The sequence below is a fragment of the Octopus bimaculoides genome, chromosome 15 (genome assembly GCF_001194135.2).
Source record: "Octopus bimaculoides isolate UCB-OBI-ISO-001 chromosome 15, ASM119413v2, whole genome shotgun sequence".
NCBI lineage: Eukaryota > Metazoa > Mollusca > Cephalopoda > Octopoda > Octopodidae > Octopus > Octopus bimaculoides.
In genome coordinates this window covers 44,362,880-44,379,775 of record NC_068995.1, presented here as the reverse complement: position 1 = coordinate 44,379,775, position 16,896 = coordinate 44,362,880, and the positions used below count along the sequence as shown (strand labels likewise).

At 35.6% G+C, this 16,896-nt stretch overlaps 1 protein-coding gene across 1 annotated transcript in view; it reads left to right on the top strand.

The window, feature by feature from the left end:
- LOC106880519 (transcriptional activator protein Pur-beta) overlaps positions 1-16,896 on the top strand; it is a 77,255-nt gene that overhangs the window by 53,296 nt on the left and 7,063 nt on the right. Inside the window, exons 2-3 of the mRNA XM_052973300.1 lie at positions 4,245-4,351; positions 12,064-12,166. Coding sequence (XP_052829260.1) covers positions 4,245-4,351; positions 12,064-12,166 — 210 coding nt within the window. The remainder of the gene's footprint in view (positions 1-4,244; positions 4,352-12,063; positions 12,167-16,896) is intronic.

Below are 16,896 nucleotides of genomic sequence, written 5' to 3'. Positions count from 1 at the left end.
ATGGGTTGTACACAATGTGTTGAGTGGCACAGGGTGCACAACGGAACCGTAGCTTAATCAAGGGCATGCTCATCATTCCTTTCAACATCCATGATGTTGTGTACCAAGAATTCGTCCCCCAGGGCCAGACCATCACTTGATAGTTCTACTGGGATGTTTTGAAGTGTTTGAGGGAGAATATTCAGTGAAAGTGCAGGAGTGGCTGTGTGGTAAGTGGCTTGCTTACCAACCACATGGTTCCGGGTTCAGTCCCACTGCGTGGCACCTTGGGCAAGTGTCTTTCTACTATAGCCTCGGGCTGACCAAAGCCTTGTGAGTGGATTTGGTAGACGGAAACTGAAAGAAGCCCGTCGTATATATGTATATATATATATGTATGTGTGTTTGTGTGTCTGTGTTTGTCCCCCCACAATCGCTTGACAACTGATGCTGGTGTGTTTACGTCCCCGTAACTTAGTGGTTCGGCAAAAAGTGACCGATAGAATAAGTACTAGGCTTACAAAGAATAAGTCCTGGGGTCAATTTGCTCGACTAAAGGCGGTACTCCAGCATGGCCACAGTCAAATGACTGAAACAAGTAAAAGAGTAAAAGAGAGAGACATGTGGAGCATGATGAATTGGATTCTTCAGGACAACAATGCACCCTGTCACCAAGCTTTCCTCACTTATGAGTTTCTTGCCAAAAACAATATGGTATCACTTCTGCACCTACCCTATTCACCAGATTTAGTACCTGTGGATGTCCATCTCTTCCCCCAAGATGAAAATGCAGCTCAAAGGTCACCATTTTAACACCGTTGTTGAGATCAAGAGTGAATTGCAGAAGGTTCTTGACTTGCTTATGGAAAACAACTTCCAGGCCAGATTCCAAAAAATGGCAGGGACCGGTGTATTGCTGTGCAAGGTGACTATTTCGAAAGAGATGATGTTAAAACTTAGGTAAATAAGTTATTTTTCATTAAATATAACTAGTCTGGGATCTGTTTGATCTCACTGCCTTGGACACTGACCTTGATTCAGTTAATTTTGAAAATAATGAGGAATTTATTAAAATAACTGTCGTTATTAAACTGGTCTTTAAAATATAAACTAACTTGAAATTTTGATAGAAGGCCTTAATTTAGATCACTATAAAACAGGGAATTTATACCATAGAATCAGGAACAGTTTTAGGTGGGTTGGCATCAAAGGGTTAAAAGCAGCCAGTGTTTAGGAACAATTTACGTTTTATCTTGAACATTTTGTATTCCAGTTTATCATTTAAAAACAATGAGCACATTTTCCAATGCAGTGGTTGTCTATGAAGCATTGTGTTATAGCAATAAATGTCACTGCTGAATATTTTGTTAATTTCCTAATTGTTTAATACATGTTACTTCCTAATTGCTAAATAACATGAGTTGTTTCAGCAGTTTAATTTATCAGGTGTAGGTAGTCAACTTTAATCCTGCCAGCTACATTGACCTGGTAATATCTCTGGTGTTGTTGAATGACATTAGTCTCTTATTTAGGTTAGTACTTAGAAAGTCGGTTGTGTTTTATTTTTACTTTGCAGTGTAAGATATGACCTTCTTCACATGGGTTGTCATATTAATACTGACTCAGTTGGTAAGTACAATAGCAGAAGCTGGCCTGCTGTCAATTGGAAGTAATCCAATACTTTATTAGCACATATTGGTATTGTTTACAACAAATGTTTGTTTAGAAATAATTCTCATGGCATCTGAAAAGTCCTGTCACATATTTCATTGTGTCATAAGATTTCACTTTTCATGATCTTTATTGGGAAATTAAAGATAAAGAATGTGTGATGTGTGTGTGTGTGTGTTCTTGATAAATTCAGCTCTCCAGATGTAAGACTGGAATCTCCTGTCACATTGACAGCTGCTTACTATTACTACTAGATGAATTTAAAAAGAACTTAATAGAAACATTTGAGGAATTTCGCTAAAAAAATCACCATTCAGCGACATTACTGTTTGACCTAATTACAGATAATAGACAAGGGAAGTTCTATTAATATATTAACAGAATTCTAATAATATGATATAAAGGTAAAGAATCTAATCAGAAAAATTGGCAGGAGAATACCCAATATGTCCTCTGATAAAAAAAGAAAAACAGGAAAAAGTGCTACACATAATGATGATTATGATAGTTATGAGTATACAATCATCAGCAATAAGTGCAAGCATCGCTGTGAGGTTAAACAGTTGGCTTGGTAACCACATGGTTATGGGTTCAGTATCACTACACGACACCTTGGGCAGGTGTCCTCTACTATATAACACTAGGCCAATCAAAACATCTGATGAGTAGATTTGGGAGACAGAAACTGGAAGAAGTCCATCATGTATGTGCATGTGTATATATATATATATATATATATATATATATATATTTGAATAAACAGATGTAGAAAAATTAACAAAAATGTATGTGTGTATGCATGCCCACATGTGTTTGAGTGTGTGTTCACATCTTCTTGTCTTGACATCACTCCCTTATTGTAAACAAATGTCATTGTTATACAAGAGGTGTCATTTTTTGCAATCTTTTATACAAACAAGCTTGACCATTGCACTCTTCACATTCAAAGGACTGGGGGAAATATTTCCTTGTTTGGAAACAGGTTAGGGTTGGTGATAGGAAAAGCATCTGGCCTTTGAAAGTCTGCTTCAACCAGTTTTGTCTAATTCATGCAAGCATAGGAAAGTAGATGTTAAAATGATGATGACAACAATGATAGTGATATGTATGCATGTGGATGTATATCTGTGAGTGTGCACATATATATATATATGTGTGTGTGTGTGTGTGTGTGTGTAGGCGCATGGCATAGTGGTTAGGCATGTTGCACTCACAATCACGAGATTGTGGTTTCGATTCCCTGACTGGCCGTGCATTATGTTTTTGAGCAAAACACTTCATTTCATGTTGCTCCAGTTCTCTCAGCTGTAAATGGGTAACCCTGCAGCAGACTAGATTTCTGTTTAGGGCAAATGTTGACCTGCTCACCCAGCCAGTGGGTGGCATCATTCAAAAGCTACAACAATGCAAAGTACATTGTCACCAGTGATGTATAACAATATTTGATAGTATGGTCAATCACATGATATATATATATATATATATGTGATGATTTGAGAAGTGGTGATGAGTGACAACTTTGTAAATAATGATAATATTATACAAGCTTAAAGCTAATAAGCAATCACTGTGTATTGACTGAAGAAGATTGTCATATACTGGGGCATATAAGCCCTCAATGGGAAAAAGATATGGAAAACCCACTTTTTTCTGTCAAGAGCTTATATGCCCCAATATTAGAAATATTAGACTATTTTCTTTAGTCAATACAGAGTGATTGCTTATAAACTTTAAGCTTATAAAAAAAATTATTATTATTATTATTATAATATATATATATATAAGAACGATGCGTCCTGCCTAGCTCTTTGAAACGCCGGTGTTAAAACGGAGGTAGCTGATGAAGTAGAATGTTCTCTATGTGGCTTGTGTGTTTTCTCGTCTCTGTTTTGTTTGCAATGTCCTGTACCCAGATCTGCACCTATACATACAGGTGGATGTCGGTATGCACATACCTGTACGTATATATGCATATACTCATTTACTATTTGTTTATATATATATATATATATATATATATATCCATATACCTGTGTACTTATATGTGTTTGTGTATCTTAATCATTGCTGACTCCAGTTTCATGTGAAGCTGAAACTAAAATAACAGTTTCTGAAATGTCTGTTGGTTCATGTGCATAAGGTCAAATTACTCTAATGACTGGAGAACTGATGTTAAATTAATCTGAAAGTCTCCAGAGCTGTGTTCAAAATGACCAATAAACAAGTGTGTTTATGTCAGCTGCTACTGATGTGGTTTTGCTGAAATGTTGCGGAGTTGGTTTATGTCGGTAGTAAGAATAAACTTGATATCTCTACTGATGAAGTGAAAGTCTGGATCTATAGACTTTGTGGGGTTAATTAGGGAGATGAAGTTTCAGAGAGATATATTCATTTCTTATGAAATATAATAAATTATATATCTGATTACAGCTGGAGGGATAGCGGGTAGTCTGTAAAAAAAAAATAAACTGAAAATATGGAGGAAAAGAAAAAAGAAACCTGATTTAAATTCTTTTTAGATTCTTTCAGATTTTATCTGAATGTTTGTTCCTATGTATTTTCTTTTAAATTTGAATTTTGTGTTTATTTTCCAGGTTCTTATGAACGGGAACTTGCTACCAAGACTTTGATGATACAATCAAAAAGGTTCTACCTGGATGTTAAACAAAACAGAAGAGGAAGATTTATTAAAATTGCTGAGGTAGATTGTTTTTTTATTTTTCCCCTAAATGTTTTCAAATATTTTGTTCTAAGTGTCATTTTCTAGATATCATTGTCTTAGCCCTAGGTCTTGACTGAGCTAACATGATTAAAAGCCATAGCTACTCTGTCTCTCTCTTAGGCTTTGTGTATCCCATGACTACTCTGTTTAGTGTGCTTTTCCATTTTTTTTAAATTGCAGGATGTAATTAGAGATTTGGTTGCTATTTCTAGTAAATAGAGCAACCACATAGAATCTCCCTCATTGTCTCTTAGTTATGTCGAAAGTTTAAATAGATAATAGATTATATACAGTGAGGCATTGTGACTATGAGGTTTGTCAGCTCATTAATCTCTGTATTAATTCGTGTATTGTTGCACACCTTGGCAAAGCACTTTATTCTGCTCACTGCAGTCTGTCTACCTGTTGTCAGGTAGGTTGACTAACTGGCACTTTTACCTCATAGGTGAATGATTTATGGCAAAAAGAGGAGTTTTAAAGAAGGAAATATGTAAACTCCATTGAACAAGTCCAGTCATTATGTGGAAGCTACATAATAATAATGATAATGATAATAATAATAATAATAATAATAATAATAATAATAATAATGGTGGTGATAATGATGGGGGTTGTGGTGGTGATAATGATGATGGTGATGAAGCAAAATAGGGCTCTTAAGGCACAAAGAACATTCAGTTTATTTCATTGCAATCTTTATCCATTAATCTTTTTGATACCAACGTATCGGAGACCATTCATGGTTCTATGATACAAACTTTGTTTTAAAGTGATCTAAATGAAAACTTTGCTCAAAATTTCATGTTAAATTTATGTTCCAAACATCAGCTTAATAATGGCTAAGTTATTTTACTAAATTCTTTATTACTGTAAAAAAAATTATTTGAAACAAAGGCAGTGTGCTTCAACAGAAATATGGTAACAAAGGGGTTAATCTGTTGACAGGGACCCTCAGGCTAGGAATAGATTAAATGAAGATCAAGTGTTTTTCATGTCAGCTTTAGACAGACAGTAGCAAGTCTATTGTGTAAACTGTTGTTTGTTCTCACTCACTTCTGGTTTGTTGGAAGAATTCCTGCAGAGCCGGTTGCTACTGGGGTTGATGTATGTGATGTTCAAAGAGAGTGTTTCTGATGGTTGCAGCTTTTGGGATAAAATTATTAGGCAACTTGTTTAGTGTAGGGTTTGGTGTGTGAGGCATGGAGGAGATGAAAGAGATAAAGGAAGCTTGGGGTGAGGTGTGCAGTGTGGTAGTTCAGAATAGCAGAGGGTATTATAGTAGTGATAGAGAGATAGAGAAGTGGCTAAGTATATTTTAGGTTGATTGAATGGACAAGCGAGTTAAGTATACTGCACTGGTTGGTATTTAGGTTCCTAGTTCCGGTTAGTTAAGCCTTTAGCTGCTTTTTTATTCACATTGTTTTTAGTCAATCATTCATTATCTGATAGCTTCAAAATTTTGATGATGTGAGAGTATATTTTTAGAATGACATTGTAGGGTAGATATAAGGGGTCATATCTGGTCAGTTTGAGTATAAAAATGGTAGAATATTTGGGCTGGATATGGCTGGTTTAAATGCTAAGGGGTTAAATATTGCTACACAATTTGTTACTCCTGATGGTTTAAGATTTTCCTGGCTATGTACAGCATAGTGTAGCCTTGTAGTTAAGATGTTAAACTTGTGATCGTAAAGTCATGGGTTCAGTTTCTAGGCCAGGTGCTGCATCATGTCTTTGAGTAATGGATTTCATTTCACATTACTCCAGTCTACTCAACTGCAAATGAGTACCAAGTGAGTACTGATGCAGCCTTCTGTCTGTCTCTCCCTTGCAGCTGTTAAATCCGGAATGTTCCTCTGGCTCAAGTGGGGAGGGAGTGAGAGGGGTGGGGCCTGTGACTACTTGTGACTCCAGAGATGCCTAAAACATGGTATGTGCTACTAAGTCACTCACAATTTGGTGGCTATGGATATAGCAAATAAGTATTTCAGGTGAAACTACCAACAATCATTGAAATTACTTGAAAATCAACAGACAAGCAGGTAGTGGCATAGGGTACACTACTTCCAAAGATCAATATCATTGAAAGGTGATATTTAAACCAACTATGCGAGTTATGTTAATAAGAGACGAGTAGACTGGAACTACATTAGCATTAGGATTCTATAAAGCTGGCTTATATTGTGTTAGGACCCCACATTTATGGGATGTTTGTTACAGGACATTTTTGTTCACTATGTGTGTACAGCCACTGAAAATAAATATTATTTTGAAATAATGTGAAGAATATTGCAGTGATTTCTTCATTGAACTTGTGCCTTTATTGATTTTGGTGTTGCAAAACATATAAAGGAGTTTGACAAGATGGCTATTTATTACATATATGTCATCATTATTATCATCATCATCATCATCATCATCATCATCATTTTAATGTCAACTTTTCCATTCTTTAATGGGTCGGATGGAGTTTATTGAAGTAGATTTTCTCTGGCCAAATGTCCTTCCTGTTGCTAACCCTCACCTGTGTCCTGACAAGGTAATATTTTCCCATGACTAGATATTGGAAATGAATAACACTGCTTGTATAACAGTGACACCCATTTACAACTATCACACCGTGCCAAAACAAGGAATCATTAACACATGCACATTCATACTCATGTACAATGGACTTCTTTCAGTTTCCATATACCGAATCCACTCTCAAGACTTAGGTTGGCCTGGGACTACAGTAGGAAACACATGCCTGAAATAACATACTGTGGGATTGAACCCAAATCATGAGGTTGGGAAACAAACTTTTTAGCCACACAGCAATGCATGTGCCTACAGCCATGTGCAATATATATCTGTATTTTTGGTTGTGTTTTATCTTGGATGGTGCCATTGCTTTGTACACAAACATCCTGAATTGCATAAAAAAGCAAAATGGCCATTTGGTTGATTGGAAAGATTCCTTTACCAACAGATTACAATCACTGATGCAGAGAATCTCTGTTTCTTGTTTCTGACTCTTGGCCATTTTGATACTACTTTGCCTAAGATTACTCTTGGTTCTATAATACAAACTTCCTGATACATTAAAACTGCCCCTTGAAATTTCATGTTAATTCATGGTTCAAACATCAGATTAATAATGACAAAATTATTTTATTCAATTCTTTATTATTTTCCTAATAACTTGAAACAAAGGTAGTGTCTTTCAACAGAAATATGGTAATGAAAGAATTCCAGCACTACCACTATGGCCTTCTGAAATAACAAACTGCACACTTCTTAAGAATATTTGTCTTTCTTCCTTCCATCACCCTTACTAGCACATGTATCAGACTTCTCATTAATTTCTTTGTCAGATCAGTCTTTCCCAGAACTATTACCTCCTCTTGGTGAAGAATGTACCCCCCCCCAGCATAGACTAGTCATTAGCGACTTTAGACTCAAGGCCAGAAGAATGCCAAGAAGCAGACCAATCTTGAAAAGAAAGATTTGGAAGCTTAAGGACCCTTTGTATGGTTAGAGATTTAGGGACATCCTAATTGAGAAATTTGATGAGAGAGAGGAGGAGCTACAAACTTGTGACATAGAGGGCAACTGGGAATTCTTGCAAGACAGCTTGCTGAGTGCCACAGACCAAGTCTGTGACTGGTGCAAAGTCTCTTCCAGACCTAGGGTAACGTTGGGGTGGAACAATACTGTAGACAGGGCCATTAGGGCAAAGAAGCAACTGTAAATAATTCTCAGAGTAAAGACTAATTAACAACACTGACTCTCATTATTATATGCTCTACTGAAATACTAATCCAGTATGGAAAGCAAAAACGGAAAAAAAGACAAGACAAAACAGATTAAGCAATACTGACTTGTCCTAAATCACTGTTGGAAGCATGAAAAAAAAAAACCCAACAAAAACGAAACAAAACAAAGACACTTGTTTGTATGAAAGCAGGTTAGATTCCATTAAACAAAATATATAACCCTAAAAATTCGACCAATTATTTCATAAGGATACTCCACAGGACAATTACCAGTTCAAGTTAAAATAAAAAATACACCAACTAAAAATCAAAAACAAAACTGCCCTAAAAAATTATTACTTAACTCTATACACCCTCTAATATGTATATTTTGTGTAACTGCAAGAAAAGTGAACCTTTGCTTTGTAGAGGCGGACAAATTCTCTTTCTCATTAATACCGTATCATAAAGACATAAGATAATCCAGTAGAACTGCAGACACTTAAAGATTAAGAAAGCTAAGGCTCATACTTCAATATTTTTCTCTTGTATTATGTTTCCAAGAAAAACCATTTTCAGAATTTTAGTAATAAAGTAATCAAGATTTTGTGTAAACTTTGATATTTTGCACACACATTGAAAGCATTTATGTAGCAGGGTGGAAAGTATTTATATTGTACATCTTGTCTGAGATCATTATTTAATATTTTACGTTTCCTTACAAACTTAGATTTACATAACAAAATCTAAATTTTTAACACTCACCTCTCTCTCAATTGTTAGAATGTTCTAAATTGTTATATACACCTCAATCAATAGACATTCATATAAATTAAGGCTTGGTCTATTTATACCTTTCAAAAGAAATTAAACCTGAATCATACAAGTAGAACATTCCTGGTGTGATGTAAACCAGTTAATGAAATCATCATCATTATCATCATCGTTTAACATCTGCCTTCCATGCTGGCATGGGTTGGACAAATCATTTCAGCATTTCCCATCAGCCACTATTTACTTTTGGTAATGTTATTCATGGATCTGCCTTCTACTCAGGGCTTAAGACCTGATCTGTGGCTAATGCAAGATTCCAGCCAGGTGAAAGCTAACATGTTGGTGGAATATTACTATAAAGATATAAAAGCTAAAATACAGGTCAAAAAAAGACTGCAAGAAAAGAGGAAACTATAAAGGACATTATTAAAGGGCTGGAAGAGAAACTCAATGTCGGATGCATTTAGCAAGTGGAGGAGCCAAAGGTAAAACTTTCGAACATGTTCTGGGACAGTAGGATCAGAGGTATGAGGTACTTTGGATTGCAAACTATGTGCTAGACGCAATCAAAACATCGTTGGGGAGAAATGTTTGCAGAATGATAGCAGTGCACTTGCCCTTACTGACACTGAAAAGAAATAGGCATGGAAATACTATTATGCGAGATTGTTGAATTAGTAGAAAGCATGAAGGACAGAGGTGATGGTGGTGGCAGGGGCTTACTCCAAGTAAACTCAATAAAAGAACCAGCCAATGAAGCTGACTGTCATATGTTGAAAGCATGATTAAGGATCTGAAGGCAGAGAAAGCAGTGGGACCATCAGGGGATAATTGCTGAGATGCTTAAAACATCAGCTGAAATATGTCACTCATTGGTAATTAGTATAGGGTGATACCTAAACTGACATAGCAGTATCATTGTTAACTACTGCAAGGGTAAAGGAGATGCTCCAGAGAGAGGCTACTACAAAGGCATCATATTGATGGAGGTGGTTGTGAAAGGTGCTGAAAATGTTCTGGCACAACTATTTGAGAAAATAATTATTAGCTAAGATGATGCGCAGTTTGGGTTTGTGCCAAGAAAGGAGACCATCAATGCCCTGAGAAGGTGTTACTGAGAGATCCATGCTTGTAGTCTGGTGATCAATAAGAAAAAGAGGGAGAAATGAATTGCTTGTGAGATCTGTGTATGTTATCTGCGGAAGTATTATCAGCCAGGTGAGAGTTCCCATAGCCTGGCAGTAGATAAATATTCAGTGACCTCACTGAGTCATGAATTCAACCACTTCACTTTAATGAATGAATATCACAACATCCAATGTGATATCTGTATAAGAAAACATTATTTTTGGATATATGAACATATTGTTTTATAAATATCTGTTGTGAATATGTGTGTTTAAGAAATTGATCTAGGTTGGGTAGCTACATTGTAGTGCGTCTGATAGAAGGAGAGAGGGAGGGGGTGAGACAACTTTTATATGTGTATGTATGTGATATCTCTCATGTTATCCACAGCCCAAATTATTTTAGCTTTGCTTTCCTATGCTGGCATGGGTTGTATGGGTCTTCAAAGACTAAGTCAGTCCTTATTCAGAATGACTGTCCTTGTAGATTTATTGGAGATAACATCTCAGTCATATGTTCCATTGTTGGCATGTTTTCTATGGCTGGATACCCTTCCTATTAGCAACCACCTCACTGAGTATTCTGGATGCATGTTATTATTGGCACCAATACTGGAGATGTTGTCATGTCCTCAGCAAGACTATAGATATCTCTTTACCTGATATTGTCTTCATTTGTTCATTCACCAGTACCAGAGGGGCATTTTCCCTCCTGGTAGATAGGAGAAAGAGAGAAGGAAAAAAAAAATCAGTGGAAGGGTAAGAGAGGAGAAGATAATGAAATACAAGCAGAAGCATAGGAGTGTGTGAGTGGTTAGGAGGTTGGATAGAAACAGCATGACGAGGGTGAGGTAGGAAGAGAGAGTGACAGGAGGGAGACAGAATTTTAGAAGATGGAGTACTGGAAGTGAGAGAATGATGGGAAAGAGAAAATGATAGATATCAAAAATGAGTGATGGAGGAATTGTGTGTGTGTGTGTGTGTGTGTGTGTGAGAGAGAGTGGGGGGAGATGAGTAGCATGGTTATCAATTATTTATTATTTTTATTCATACTTTGTGAAATCAATCAATTAAATTACTATTTCCACTTTCTTACTGAAAATTCTGATAAATTATTTCATGCCTCATTAATTTTTTTTCATTCAATTTTATATTTCATAACTGTTTTTTGGGAAAATAAGAGTTGACATTATCACCACCACCACCTTCATCATCACCATGATGGATATCATTGCTAATACAGCTATCACCATCATTGTCACCACAAGCATTACAGCCTCCACCACTACATCATCATCAAGGTTGTGATCACTACTAACTCTTCCATCATAAACATTGCCATCACAATTGATGACACTATCATCATCATCACTGCCACCATTACCACCACCACCACTACCTCTACACCACCATTATCTTCATTATTGTCATAACTGTCACCATCATCACCGCTACCACCACCACCTCTATGAATCCATTATTTTATGCTAACCATTTCGGTAATGCCTGTTAAGCAGGCCAATTGGAAGTCAGTAACCATTTGGTAGCCTAGCTGATTGTTAGGGCAGACTTTCAATTCTTTATTCAAGAGACTGGGCTCCACTTGTATCTGTTGTGGGTGGGGTGAGGTGGTCTCCTCTTGATCACTACTGTAGCCTTTACCAAAATAGTGGTAGAGTGCAATACATCAAGATATCAAATTATCCTCTGACTAGATATTCAACCTGAATACTTGCTGCAGAGGTACATCATAAAAGGCTGCCAAAGGTCACTTGGTTTTAAACCAAGTTAAAACTGCAGATCCAGAGACTAGCATTGGAATAATTATGAACCTCTTGGATTTCTCTAGTAAATTCAGTAGTATTATCAAAATTAAGGATGAAAAAGACAATATAATTCCTAAAATATATAAGGAAACCTTTATATTACTGTATTTGCTCTTGTTGATTGACATATACATCTTTGAACAAACAAATTATAAAATAGACCAGTGAAACTTCCTTTTAATAGAATGTGTTAATGTATTGTTAAGTCTGTTCGTATTCTAATGTAGGTTGGTGCTGGTGGAAAGAAGAGCCGTCTCCTTCTGGCTATGTCAACAGCTGCAGAATTTCGTGACAATCTAACAGATTTCAGTGAACATTATGCTTCATTGGGTAAGTTCTTTGCAGTTGGAACTTCTTAAAGTCAATGTATTTTTTATATTTGTTTTAATGTATGGCAAATTTGTTTCTAGAGAGAACATTGTGTGAATGTGGCGTAAGATTGTTCATAAACTGTTGAAGCATAGTTGGATAGATCCTCTTTCTAATTTCAACGATTTGAAATGTGGCTGCCACTTATTTCATCTTTGTGGGCTATATGTAAATAATGCATTGGTTTAATTTTTTTTTTGTCATTAACTACACTGAAAGAGGTGATATTATATATATTGTTACATTAAAACAAATGTCTGTTGCTGCTGTTGAGTAGCTACACTCAAAGAATTCATATGGTATGGAATTTGTGGAGTGAATAATTATGAATAACTTACAACTCAAGCAAGCAGGATAAACCTAATTTCTGTCTAATCTGGAACTCTGTTGTATGTTCTGAGATGCAGTGTTCATTAGTGTGGTAGTAAGGGGATGTTATATCCCCAATATGACTGAAGATCCTGGAGCTATAACCAATGTGTAATGCAGTTATTTTAGTGTTGTTAAATCTCAAAGTGATTCCCAGCCCATTGCCAACGATCAAATTAAAGAAGTGCAACTCCTGTCATCTAGCAATAGGTTACTCCATTTGTAGAGTGACTTCGTTCCAGACTGATTGGAGAGCAATGTTGCAACAAGATAAAGAAACATTAATTATTTTTTAAATATTTTATTATCAAAAATATTTTATTATCAACTGTACTATAGAATAGAGCTTTAAATTTTTAACCAAAATTAACCAAAATTATATGTATAGATACACATATAGACATCTTGTCTTTATGTGAATTACCTATGTGGACAGAAAAAGAAGCAGCATCAGACTAGCATCTTCTTTAACTGTCCATGGAGTGAGTGCTTGTTATTACTGACAGCTTAAATTAGACTAATTTTGCATATCTAACATATTCTTCGCAGTTGGTTTGATAAATGAATTACTAGCATGTTAACAGTATTGTAGTACAGCATATATTGATGGATTTTTAGCCAAGACTGAATGTATAGACAGATGTAAACACCTTTATTTATTTATTTAAATATATATATATATATATATATACCATTTCGAGCGTGGCCGTTTTCGTGCGGGTGACACGTAAAAGCACCCACTACACTCTCTGAGTGGTTGGCGTTAGGAAGGGCATCCAGCTGTAGAAACTCTGCCAAATCAGACTGGAGCCTGGTGTTGCCATCCGGTTTCACCAGTCCTCAGTCAAATCGTCCAACCCATGCTAGCATGGAAAGCGGACGTTAAACGATGATGATGATGATGATGATATCTTTGTGGATGGGAAAAGAGGGATCAATGATTGAGGTCCTCTTTAACTATCCCTACAGTTGCTGCTTATAAATCCACTGTTATTAAGGGTTTAAGTAAATTGAGTCCTTAGTAATAATGGAGTTACAAGTAATGTCTCTGTGGACAGTTAAAGATGGTATTCAGGCACTGATGAAATCCCAACATAAGATTGAAACCAGTTTGGCTGATCCCTCTTATTTATACTCAAAGAATATATATATATATATATATATATATATATATATATAATGATATATTCTATAGTATAGTATAGCATTGAAAGAATTGTCTATTATGATTGTCAGTTGACAAACACTAAGCATGGGCTAAGCTGGAATTAGCTGGAACCAAAATTTAACTGTTTTACCACAGAAACAAGGGTAAATAAATTACATGTCTTAAACATATGTAAATCTGAATAGATAGTTATATCTCTGTGTATTTAGTCCCACCGTGACAGTAGACTCTTGTGTTCTGACTACAGGGTGCCTAATTTCACGGTGAGACTAAGTACTTACAGTTATGATTCCATTTACATCTGTATTCATAACACATGCTGGTACTCTTATTATTAGACATGCATGCAACATGTCTTTACACAACTAAAATCATAAACACCTTTGCAATTACCTATGAACACACAGGCATGAACAGACACAGCAGCTATTAAAACAACTCTTTTAATAGGAATATGGCAGATGAGAATCAGACAAAACTATCCCTTAGACTTTGTATATTCAGAGGTGATTGAATGAAATGTCTTTTAGTCTTCATAAATTCAGAAGTGACCCACAAAACAATCTCTTAGACTTATATATTTACAGGTGGGCCTTGTTATCTGATTAATGTGTATGTGCTTGTTGATTTATATAAGTTTTTCTGTTTTACACACACACACACACACACACACACACACACACACACACACACACACACACACACACACACACACACACGATTCAGGTATGAAAAGGTTTCATTATTGTGTTGAAGTAAAATGTAATTATGATCAAACATGATATGATGTGTAATACAATACAAAACATTCACAGATACAACACACACACACACACACACACACACATGCACATGCAGATAGTATCCCTATTTTATGATACAAATATACTATGGTGCCACTACATTTCTCTGGTGACCTACTTCGAGTTGTATATTGATTTTATAATTGTGTTAGTGTTGGCAGTAATATATATATATATATATATATATATATATATATATATATATACATGTACACACACGCACACCCACACACATATCATTCTGGTATTACTTCAACACATATATATTCTTTTACTGCAGTTTGGCTTTTGCTTATTGAAAAATAAATAAAAAAGAAACAAACATTGATTAAATAATTGCTATGTAGGAGTTTACATCAATAATTTGTATACAAAATAAAACAAATGCAAGAAACCTCCAAACTATTAAAACTGGAGTGTCGATTGTAGTCTTTCATGCAGTAAATTAGTATTTGAATTACTAAATGATTGTGTAAAAAAATCTATATTTCTCTTACTTATGTATTATAATTTTTCATTTTAATTCTAAGAAGTTAAATCTAAAATGGTTGCTTAAAATTTGCTTCTCCATGTTATTCTGTTATTCCAATAATTCAACTCCTTTGGTAATTAGCTAATATTTGAAGTCTGATAAATTTCTTGATAAAATAACTCGCACATACATTTACGCATGTGATTATATATATATGTATATGATCCTCATTTTACACCTGCTTCCTATGCTAGCATGGGTTGGAATGTGTGCGTGTGTGTTACTGTATGGCTACCCCGTTCCTCCACAGACACCTATTGCATCGTGAGCACTCCTTGCAGCATTATGGAGAGGCATTTCTCCACAGCCCTAATTTTACACAGATAATATTATTAATCAGTCTTGCTGGACATTCTGCTCACAGGTGTTGTCCTCATGTAACCTACACACTTCACAACTGACCTTTACTGCTTCCACTGATAGGTGGGTAAAGACTGACCGTTACTGCTTCTATCAACAGAAAGCTTTACAATACCCTTCAATGGGAAGACGATGGCTTAATCTCTTGCAATAGCACAAAGACCCAATCACTACAGCCATCAAAGAAATACTTCTTTACATTCCATTCACTCCAATCTTAATACCTCACCACAACATACAGTGTCTCTATGAGTGGAGACCTCAAGAATATCCTTCATTGGGAACATAACAATTCAATTTTATTTCAACATCACAACTATATAACTTCTGCTAGCATCAAAGAGACAGAGGTATACTTTACATTTACTAGTTAAGAATAATACAATATAGATACCACACAACACTAGACCTACACTGTCTCCATAACAACCTTCTTTCAATGAGGACACAACTATACATAATTGCTGCACACTTATCAAGGAAACATTCTCTACTTTAAACCTATCCTACACATAAATAACTCAACTAAACCCCTCAGAGTTACCACAAATGCTAGACCTCACTATCTTTGATGCTCTATTGTGGAAACCTCATGTACATACAAATGGTATTGCCAAAACTGTATCTCAAAGATAGGGCTTTAGTATAACAAATATATTAGTCATGATCATTTGTTGAGCCTCTGGAGAGTCCAAATAAGACTCATATTAGAGTACTAACCACTTCCATGGGATGGTCCTGCTGCTAAACACGCATACATGTCATAAACCACATTACACAATAACAAATGTCTATAGGACCATCTTGTTATGACTCAAACATCCCAGACCACATTAACAGTGCCGTCTGTATCTACGAGATGGTGTTACTGTTTACATAAACAGAAACATCCTAAACTACATTAGATACCCTATCCACATCTAATGTAGTCTGCGATGTTTGTGTATAGCAACACACCTATAACACAGTACTGATGCTGCTACATACACCAACATTTGAAGTATGGTAAATCCTTCATGAAACATTATTGTTTGAGTAAAAAGATTCAGATGTACCAGCATGTTTTTTAATAGTTTGATCAAAACATTAATCTAGTTCTCTCATTTTATCTTCTTTCAGTACCAGACAATTCCAATTAGCTACTAATAATTTTATATTTTTTAACATTTTCTATTCAGTTTCTAACTGTAATCTAAAAAAAGTTAAAATATCTCCTTTCTAAAGTTTTTATTTAATAAGATAGTCAAAACAAGTTGCAATCAGGGCTGGCTGCAGGGTTGTGGCATCCTGAACAAGCTGAAGTTCAGTACCGCTACAAGCAAATGTTTATTATCATTATATACAAGAAGCTAAAGAGAACAGTTGAAACATGGCATCAGAATTTGAAACCTTTCCATTACTGTGTGTGTGTGAGAGAGAGAGAGAGAGAGAGAGAGAGAGAGAGAGAGAGAGAGAGAGA